Consider the following 10,782-nt stretch of genomic DNA (forward strand, 5'->3'; position numbering starts at 1 on the left):
GACTAGTATCTATGTGGACCCTACTACAGTTTAACCAGCTCAGCTATAGACTACACCAGCATGACTAGTATCTATGTGGATCCTACTACAGTTTAACCAGCTCAGCTATAGACTACACCAGCATGACTAGTATCTATGTGGACCCTACTACAGTTTAACCAGCTCAGCTATAGACTACACCAGCATGACTAGTATCTATGTGGACCCTACTACAGTTTAACCAGCTCAGCTATAGACTACACCAGCGTGACTAGTATCTATGTGGACCCTACTACAGTTTAACCAGCTCAGATATAGACTACACCAGCATGACTAGTATCTATGTGGACCCTACTACAGTTTAACCAGCTCAGCAGTACTATTATAACAGAGACTAAACCCAGGATAGAGGGGCTGAGTGAATGTGGTCTGGACTCTGTGGAGGAGGGTCATTGTGTCAGAGACACTGTAGAAGGACAGAGTACCTGCCTTGTGATCCAGGTACACTCCTACTCTGGAGGACTGAGGGCCTGATACTTTAGTCACAACATTATTGTGTATGAAACAATAATCACCTCTATAGCGCTGTAAACTCCAGGACTTGTTATTGTATCCAAATCCACCATCTGACCCTGTTCTGCTGATGTCTTTATATGAGACTGCTGTAATAACCCACCCCCCAGTCCACTCCACCTCCCAGTAACAGCGTCCAGACAGACCCTCTCTACACAGAACCTGAGACCAGTTGGTGAATCTGTCTGGATGACCAGGATATGGTTGGTCTTGGTCTGTACAGGTCACCTTTCTGTTCCCTTCAGACAGAGAGAGGAGTGTGTGTGCTGTGTTTGGGTCCAGTGTGAGCTGACAGGAATCTGGGAGAAGAGCAGAGACCAATGAGGGGAGTCAGAACAATAAGTTAAGTCAGATACTGTATCTACCCTGTCTTTGATTAGAGCACAGCAGAGATCAAATCAGAGAAATATGAGGAGTCAGATAGATACCCAGTCTTTGATTAGATCTACTATTGCTATATATTTCTAGAGGGATTGTTAGGAGTGGCAGTAAAAAGAGACTGTTAGTTACTTCACAATAAAGAGACTCACATTGTAACAACTGTTCTCTGGTCTTGGGCTCTGGAGGCAGAACAACCTCCACTATATTCACTACAGACACACAAACACATTGACAGAGAGAGGGAATGTTATCATCATACCATATTCCACATGTATATGACTAGTAGGGAACTTTCAATGGTCTAAAGTTGATGTTCTGATTGTTTTCAACACACCTGTAGTGGAGATCTTGGTCCATTCTCCTTTAAGGAAGTCTTCTAGTTTCTCTCTCAGTTCAGACACAGTCTTACTCACATCTCCAAAGTACTGAAGAGGACGGACAACGATGCTGGGTAAGTCTGAAGATACACTGATACTGGAGAGAGACTGATAACTCTGGAGAGAGAGACAGAGAGAGACAGAGAGAGAGAGAGACAGAGAGAGACAGAGAGAGAGAGAGGAGGGACAGAGAGAGAGAGGAGGGACAGAGAGGAGGGACAGAGAGGGGGACAGAGAGAGAGAGAGAGAGAGAGAGAGAGAGAGACAGAGGAACAGAGAGAGAGAGAGAGACAGAGAGAGAGAGAGGGGGACACAGAGAGAGACAGAGACAGACAGAGAGAGAGACAGAGACAGACAGAGAGAGAGACAGAGGAACAGAGGGACAGAGACAGAGAGAGAGAGGGACAGAGGGAGAGAGAGCGAGAGAGAGAGAGAGGGAGGGACAGAGAGGGAGAGAGGGAGGGACACAGAGAGAGGGACACCAAGACCCAGAGAGAGGGGGACACGGACAGAGAGACAGAGAGAGACAGAGGAACAGAGAGAGAGAGAGAGAGAGACAGAGAGAGAGAGAGAGAGACAGAGAGAGAGACAGAGAGAGAGACAGAGAGAGAGACAGAGAGAGACAGAGAGAGACAGAGAGAGACAGAGAGAGACAGAGAGAGAGACAGAGAGAGAGAGACAGAGAGAGAGGGACAGAGAGAGAGAGAGAGAGAGAGAGGGACAGAGAGAGAGAGAGAGAGAGAGAGGGACAGAGAGGGACAGAGAGAGAGAGAGAGGGACAGAGACAGAGAGAGGGACAGAGACAGAGAGAGGGACAGAGACAGAGAGAGGGACAGAGACAGAGAGAGGGACAGAGAGAGAGAGAGAGGGACAGAGAGAGAGAGAGAGAGAGGGACAGAGAGAGAGAGAGGGACAGAGAGAGAGAGAGAGAGAGAGAGAGAGAGAGAGAGACAGAGAGAGGGACAGAGACAGAGAGAGGGACAGAGAGAGAGAGAGAGAGAGAGAGAGAGAGAGAGAGAGAGAGAGAGAGAGAGAGAGAGAGAGAGAGAGAGAGAGAGAGAGAGAGGACAGAGAGAGAGAGAGAGAGAGGGACAGAGAGAGAGAGAGAGAGACAGAGAGAGAGAGAGAGGGACAGAGAGAGAGAGAGAGGGACAGAGAGAGAGAGAGAGAGAGGGACAGAGAGAGAGAGAGAGAGGGACAGAGAGAGAGAGAGAGGGACAGAGAGAGAGAGAGAGGGACAGAGAGAGAGAGAGGGACAGAGAGAGAGAGAGGGACAGAGACAGAGAGAGAGACAGAGAGAGAGAGAGAGAGAGAGAGAGAGAGAGAGAGACAGAGAGAGAGAGAGAGAGAGAGAGACAGAGAGAGAGAGAGAGGGACAGAGAGAGAGGGACAGAGAGAGAGAGAGAGAGAGAGAGAGAGGGACAGAGAGAGAGAGAGAGGGACAGAGAGAGAGGGACAGAGAGAGAGAGAGAGAGAGAGAGAGAGAGAGAGAGAGGGACAGAGAGAGAGAGAGAGAGGGACAGAGACAGAGAGAGGGACAGAGACAGAGAGGGACAGAGACAGAGAGAGGGACAGAGACAGAGAGAGGGACAGAGACAGAGAGAGGGACAGAGACAGAGAGAGGGACAGAGACAGAGAGAGAGAGAGAGGGACAGAGAGAGAGAGAGGGACAGAGAGAGAGAGAGGGACAGAGAGAGGGACAGAGAGAGAGAGAGAGAGAGGGGGACAGAGAGAGAGGGACAGAGAGAGGGGGACAGAGAGAGGGAGAGAGGGAGAGAGAGAGAGAGGGACAGAGAGAGCGAGAGGGATAGAGAGAGAGAGAGAGACAGAGAGAGAGAGAGAGAGACAGAGAGAGAGAGAGGGACAGAGAGAGAGAGAGAGAGAGAGAGAGAGAGAGAGAGAGAGAGAGAGGGAACAGACAGGACAACATAAGATGAATAGTTTCACATGAAGTTCATTTCATATCACATGTAACAAGACAGTTTAGTTACCTGGAGGAAATGGATGTGATCCTCTGTGTGTGAGAGCTGCTCCAGCTCAGTGCTTCTCTTCCTCAGCTCAGCTATCTCCTGCTTCAGTTGCTCCAGGACTCCTTCAGCTTCACTCACTTGATCCTTCTCTTGGGCTCTGATCAGCTCCTTCACCTCAGAGCTCCTTCTCTCAATGGAGCGGATCAGCTCAGTAAAGATCTGATCACTGTCCTCCACTGCTGCCTGTGCAGAGCGCTGTTGAGAGAGAGAGAGAGAGAGAGAGAGACAGAGAGAGAGAGAGAGAGAGAGAGAGAGAGAGAGAGAGAGAGAGAGAAGGACAGAGAGAGAGAGAGAGAGAGAGAGAGAGAGAGAGAGACAGAGAGAGAGAGAGAGACAGAGAGAGAGAGAGAGAGAGGGACAGAGAGAGAGAGAGAGAGACAGAGAGAGAGAGAGAGAGAGAGAGACAGAGAGAGAGAGAGAGACAGAGAGAGAGAGAGAGAGAGGGACAGAGAGAGAGAGGGACAGAGAGAGGAGGAGAGAGAGAGAGAGAGAGAGAGAGAGAGAGAGAGAGAGAGAGAGAGAGAGAGGGACAGAGAGAGAGAGAGGAGAGAGAGAGAGAGAGGGACAGAAGAGAGAGAGAGAGAGGGACAGAGAGAGAGAGAGAGAGAGGGACAGAGAGAGAGAGAGAGGGACAGAGAGAGAGGGAGAGAGAGAGAGAGGGACAGAGAGAGAGAGAGGGAGAGAGAGAGAGAGAGGGACAGAGAGAGAGAGAGGGAGAGAGAGAGAGAGAGAGGAGAGAGAGAGAGAGAGAGAGAGGGACAGAGAGAGAGAGAGAGAGAGAGGGACAGAGAGAGAGAGAGAGAGAGAGAGAGAGAGAGAGAGAGAGAGAGAGAGAGAGAGAGAGAGAGAGAGAGAGAGGGACAGAGTAAGAGAGAGGGACAGAGTAAGAGAGAGGGACAGAGTAAGAGAGAGAGAGAGAGTTAGAGAGAGAGAGAGAGGGACAGAGAGAGAGAGGGACAGAGAGAGAGAGAGAGAGAGACAGAGAGAGAGAGAGAGATAGCAGTTAGTTAATAGTATCTCTTCTTGCAAATTCATCTTCTGCACATCTATCACTCCAGTGTTTAATTGCTACATTGTAATTATTTCTCCACCACGGCCTATTTATTAACTTACCTCCTTTATCTTACCTCATTTGCACAACTGTATATAGACTTTTCTATTGTGTTATTGACTGTACGTTTGTTTATTCCATGTGTAACTCTGTGTTGTTGTTTGTGTCACACTGCTTTGCTTTATCTTGGCCAGGTCGCAGTTGTAAATGAGAACTTGTTCTCAACTGGCCCACCTGGTTAAATAAAGGACTTGTTCTCAACTAGCCCACCTGGTTAAATAAAGGACTTGTTCTCAACTGGCCCACCTGGTTAAATAAAGGACTTGTTCTCAACTGGCCCACCTGGTTAAATAAAGGACTTGTTCTCAACTAGCCCACCTGGTTAAATAAAGGTTTCATTAAAAAGTCTGGCAATAACTTAACTTTTAATTATTTAGACAGACTCCTCTAAATAATAAATATAATAAAATAACAAAAAAAAACAGTTAAATGGTAAGTACTATACATAGGTTTATTTAAAAAATAACAATAGAACCTATTTAGTACTATAATGGTATTTACTAACATAATATTATTACTATAATAGTTTCTAAAGGGGTTGTAGGCTACCCTACCCTAGAATTAGGGTTCAGGATAAAACAGGTTATACGTAGGGTTAGAGTTTCTGTACAGCACTTTGTGACATCTGCTGATGTAAAAAGGTCTTCATAAATACATTAGATTGATTGTTAGGTTCAGGGTATTTAAAGAGATAAACTGTATGGGTTTATATCTCTCTTGCTCCTCCCTGTGGTCTTCTGTGGGAACTACATACCTCATTCACCACACTTGATAGGCTCATAATCTGAGGTAGCAACTGAGTCAGAGCTACAAATCAATGATCTCCACCTATCCATTAGGTTTACAACTCAGTGAACCTGCGCAGCATTCTCTCTATTTGATGTCTACGAACCAACAGATTTCAACACATATCAAATTACCAGTTACCATTATTAGTAGCTGTAACCTAGTTAATAATAAGTTACCTGAGGTAAACCTACCAGGTTAGTTAATAATAAGTTACCTGAGGTAAACCTACCAGGTTAGTTAATAATAAGTTACCTGAGGTAAACCTACAAGGTTAACGCGGGCTGGAAGAGAATTACTTCAAAACCACAGCAAACAGCTGGGACATATAGTAATATTATATATATAATATTATATCACTGGGCTCCTCTGTGCTAACAAACCCTGTGTACCACCCTCCCCTGTTTAACCTTGAATTTCGTTCAGAAAAACACTTCCACATTTAGCAAAACGAACCAACTCTTTACGGATCTGTTCGGTGGTAATAAACGGAGGCAGATTAGACACCACTACTCTTGTCGAAATCAGCACCAACACAACCCCTCACATAAATCATACTGGTAACTAGCCTGGCAACAAGACTCACCTTTTACATTACCACAACCACCGCCTTGTTCATTCTGGATACAGAGTGTATATGTTCCTCTCCCACCTGTTCACCGACCAGGATCAATAATTCCTCCACACCATTCTCCACAACGCACCTGAAGAGACAGCGTTTCTTCTCCACTCGGTTGAGGACATCAAACTACCCTACTCCCTCCTCAACTCTAACCGATAAACAGCGGAAACCGATAAACAAACCCTCCCACCATGACAAAATACATTTGGAAAATAGGCAAAAGAATAGCTGCACTCTTTACGAACGACAAAACCTCACGTTACCAACTTCTTCTTCTTCTATGGTATAATGGCGGTCCTCAAACCAACGTTAAAGGAGCGTGGCGCCACCTACTGTGCTGGAGTGTGTTCAATCACGGTTTACACCATTTCTAAATCCTCCTACCTAACTCAGTACTTCTGAGAAAATAAAAAGATCCCTACTAACTTCTAATAGACCCTCCCCCATCCCCCCAAATCCCTTCCAACCCCCATCCAACCCCATCCAACCTCAATGACCCTACACTTCAATCTTTCCCTCTCTTCAACATCCTTACAACAATATAACAACACATGCTCCACCATTTCATTGACAATACCCTCCAGACACAAACCATTCACATGCTGCCAACCAGATGGAAGGACCAGTTCAATGTACAATGTCCTAAACACAATCGAGGAAACAACACCTCTTCCTTCCTAATCTGACCTTTGAACCTTGGTCCACCGACCTTTCTTTGGAGGGCATATAAATGCCGTCCCTTGTGCTCAGAGTCCCATCTCTTCTGCCACACATCTATCAAAATGTCTCTGATCTCACATTTGTCCTCACCTCTACCCAGTGGAACATTAATATATATTATATCTTGTTTTAAAGTTATTTTAGCTAACTAGTCTACAATTTCATTCCATTCCACACCTGAATGTGCTGGGACCCAGCAGAATCTCACTACTAGACCCATTCTCTCAATTCTCCATAATAACATTAATACCTCCAATAGTAGGTCACTCCTAATAGATTTACCAGATGATAAACTATTCAATACAGACAGAGAATCTGAGGATACTATAATTCTAACAGGTTGTACGTCCTCCACCCACTGGAGGACAACTATTATCACCAACAGTTCAACTGAGTACACTGACAGTTCATCTGTTAGTCTTCTACATATCTGCACATCACATTCAGGAAGGTAAACACCTGCTCCTGTGGGCCCACTATCTGGGCCCTTGGATCCATCTGTGAAAAGAGGTAAAAAGCATAACAACTTCTACCAATGTAATTGTCAACCAGTTTCCCTTTATCACTGACTTCTGACCCAATCTTTCCTTTTGTCTACCAAGGTTAGATCAACAACAGGATCTGGGAGTAACCATGGAGGAACATCCCCTATCACCACAGAAAGGGCCAACCTCCAACTCCCTGAAACTACTCTCATCAGCAAGATTTCCAACTGTCCAACCAAAACCACTGCCTTGTCTACTAGTATATTCCCAACAGTCATCTAGAACAGTAGCAGTGGGATGCTCAACCTCACAGCCTTTCAACCCAATAAGCTAATGACAATTTATTACGTCGTATATCCAAAGGCATCTCACCTGCCTCAACTGGACTATAATATAAATCCATGATATTATGGGATACAAAATGGGAAAAGGGGAAATTATGATAATACTAAAAAACACCCTTCCAACTAACCCTCCACTACTTTGACCCTATCTGCTCCTGCACCAGGCCAACTAACCCTACACTCATTAAAACCCACTACCCCATTCCACTACTTTGACCCTATCTGCTCCTGCACCAGGCCAACTAACCCTACACTCATTAAAACCCACTACCCCCATTCCACTACTTTGACCCTATCTGCTCCTGCACCAGGCCAACTAACCCTACACTCATTAAAACCCACTACCCCATTCCACTACTTTGACCCTATCTGCTCCTGCACCAGGCCAACTAACCCTACACTCATTAAAACCCACTACCCCATTCCACTACTTTGACCCTATCTGCTCCTGCACCAGGCCAACTAACCCTACACTCATTAAAACCCACTACCCCCATTCCACTACTTTGACCCTATCTGCTCCTGCACCAGGCCAACTAACCCTACACTCATTAAAACCCACTACCCCCATTCCACTACTTTGACCCTATCTGCTCCTGCACCAGGCCAACTAACCCTACACTCATTAAAAACCCACTACCCCATTCCACTACTTTGACCCTATCTGCTCCTGCACCATGCCAACTAACCCTACACTCATTAAAACCCACTACCCCATTCCACTACTTTGACCCTATCTGCTCCTGCACCATGCCAACTAACCCTACACTCATTAAAACCCACTACCCCCATTCCACTACTTTGACCCTATCTGCTCCTGCACCAGGCCAACTAACCCTACACTCATTAAAACCCACTACCCCATTCCACTACTTTGACCCTATCCGCTCCTGCACCAGGCCAACTAACCCTACACTCATTAAAACCCACTACCCCCATTCCACTACTTTGACCCTATCTGCTCCTGCACCAGGCCAACTAACCCTACACTCATTAAAACCCACTACCCCATTCCACTACTTTGACCCTATCTGCTCCTGCACCAGGCCAACTAACCCTCCACTCATTAAAACCCACTACCCCATTCCACTACTTTGATCCTATCTACTCCTGCACCAGGCCAACTAACCCTACACTCATTAAAACCCACTACCCCATTCCACTACTTTGACCCTATCTGCTCCTGCACCAGGCCAACTAACCCTACACTCATTAAAACCCACTACCCCCATTCCACTACTTTGACCCTATCTGCTCCTGCACCAGGCCAACTAACCCTACACTCATTATAAACCCACTACCCCATTCCACTACTTTGACCCTATCTGCTCCTGCACCAGGCCAACTAACCCTACACTCATTAAAACCCACTACCCCATTCCACTACTTTGACCCTATCTGCTCCTGCACCAGGCCAACTAACCCTACACTCATTAAAACCCACTACCCCATTCCACTACTTTGACCCTATCTGCTCCTGCACCAGGCCAACTAACCCTACACTCATTAAAACCCACTACCCCATTCCACTACTTTGACCCTATCTGCTCCTGCACCAGGCCAACGGCCTGGGAGGACGGGACACCACCACTCAACACACCCTGGAACTCTTCTGAAGTCAAATCTAGTATGACCAAATACTTCTCTGCAGCTGCCACCAAAACACATTTTTTTTCTGTGATTTACATTCCATTTCTGCGGTACAGTTGATAACCATTTGCTATGAACACTAAGAAGCCAACCTTACTGAAGCATATATCACTGGTTGGCCCATCCCTCTATGCTGTCACAGATCTACTACTCACAGGGATCCTCTCAGGATCCCTCAGCCTTGACCCATCCTCCTCTACTTTCTTCACTGCCTCAGCAGTGACAACCTGTTCCCAACAGTGGGGTCAGTGGGATTGGATAGGGGCCCCTCTACCTCTCTCTCTCTCTCTCTCTCTGACTGGAGGAGACAGGTGAAATGGTGTGTCTCCTCTGGTCAACAATACTCACCTTGAGAGACTCCACAGCCTGTTGGAGCTCCTTCAGCTCCTTCTCTCTCTCCTGGAATCTCTGCTGGACCTTCTGCTGACTCATCCCCAGCTGCCTCTGTGGAGAATCACTCTTCAATCAGCTATCAAGCTTTATTAGTCCAGTAGATCAATAGTATAGTAATGTGACATAGGGCCCATAGAGAGGAAGGTCTAAAAAATGGATGGTCCATTTACTAAATGATATTTATTTGTTGCTATGTGAATGATTATAGTTTTTATGGTAGGACTACATGTATCAACGGGTTGAGACTGAACTTTGGACTCATAAAAGGGCATTCAGAATGATAATAGTGTTTGACATTATAAAATGGTGATACATCTGGAGAATCTGGGTTGACATATCTATATACTCAAGGTTTGTGTTCATATTTGTTCTGCTGAGGATCTATTTCATTTCAATGATCTCATATTCAAACAGCCTTAGTTCCTACTGTATCTTTAATTCTTTGTTTATCAGACAGTCACCAACAAGTTGTTCTGGTCTTACCTGTTTCTCAGTCCTCTCTGCTGCAGCTGACACTGTATCATGGCCTTTATGTTCATCCATTGTACACAGATAACAGATACACTGCTGATCGGTACGACAGTAAACCTCCAGCAGTTTGTCATGATGAGAGCAGATCTTCTCCTGTAGTTGTGCGGTGGCTTTGACCATCTTGTGCTTCTTGAAAGCAGGAGATTCGTAGTGAGGTTGGAGGTGAGTCTCACAGTAAGAGGCCAGACACACCAGACAGGACATGAGGGCTTTCTGCTTTCTGGTCCCAGTGCAGACATCACACGCCACATCTCTAGGTCCAGCATAGCACAGAGCAGGAGGGGGAGCAGCCTGGAGTCCTGTCTTCTTCAGTTTCTCCACCAGCTCAGCCAACATGTTATTTTTCCTCAGATTAGGCCTTGGAGTGAAGGTCTCTCTGCACTGAGGACAGCTATAGACCCCTTTCAGAACATCCTGATCCCAGCAGCCCTCAATACAGCTCCTACAGTAACTGTGTCCACAGGGGATGGCGACTGGTTCCTTCAGTAGATCCAGACAGACAGAACAACAGAACTGGTCCTGGTCCAGCAGAACTCCCTGTTGAGCCATTTGGACGGTTGTTCACTCTCACACAGACAGACGACACAGAGACTCAGATCAGTTTCGTTTCCTCAGAAGAGAGTTTGTGGGAGGGGGGAGGGATTTCCTGGTTCTGCCAGAGGGGTGGGGTTAGAGGGAGGGAGGGAGGGGTTAGAGGAATGCAGGAAGAGAGAGAGGAACTGCAAGCAACATCAAGAGGGAGACAAATAGTTTTGTTCCAATGTTAGAGCCCTTAACATGGAACAAATGACATAATGAAT

The 10,782-nt window shown here is 46.3% G+C and overlaps 1 protein-coding gene across 1 annotated transcript; it reads right to left on the reverse strand.

Moving 5' to 3' along the window:
• Positions 1-270: 270 nt before the first annotated feature.
• LOC123731879 (tripartite motif-containing protein 16-like) lies at positions 271-10,531 on the reverse strand. Its single transcript, XM_045711279.1, has 6 exons — positions 9,935-10,531; positions 9,407-9,502; positions 3,302-3,535; positions 1,268-1,427; positions 1,083-1,142; positions 271-851 (listed from the first exon to the last, which is right to left on the reverse strand). The coding sequence occupies exons 1-6, from the start codon at positions 10,529-10,531 to the stop codon at positions 334-336; spliced, it is 1,665 nt and encodes a 554-aa protein (XP_045567235.1). The 3' UTR covers positions 271-333.
• Positions 10,532-10,782: the final 251 nt, after the last annotated feature.

The sequence above is a fragment of the Salmo salar genome, unplaced genomic scaffold (genome assembly GCF_905237065.1).
Source record: "Salmo salar unplaced genomic scaffold, Ssal_v3.1, whole genome shotgun sequence".
NCBI lineage: Eukaryota > Metazoa > Chordata > Actinopteri > Salmoniformes > Salmonidae > Salmo > Salmo salar.

Bases quoted from the DNA above. Each gene is read 5' to 3' on its own strand.
- LOC123731879 (XM_045711279.1), bottom strand. From the start codon at position 10,531: ATGGCTCAACAGGGAGTTCTGCTGGACCAGGACCAGTTCTGTTGTTCT. The intron at 9,503-9,934 runs GTAAGACCAGAA...GATTCTCCACAG, and splicing joins CAGAGAGGACTGAGAAACAG to AGGCAGCTGGGGATGAGTCA. The intron at 3,536-9,406 runs GTGAGTATTGTT...CTCTCTCAACAG, and splicing joins AGGCTGTGGAGTCTCTCAAG to CGCTCTGCACAGGCAGCAGT.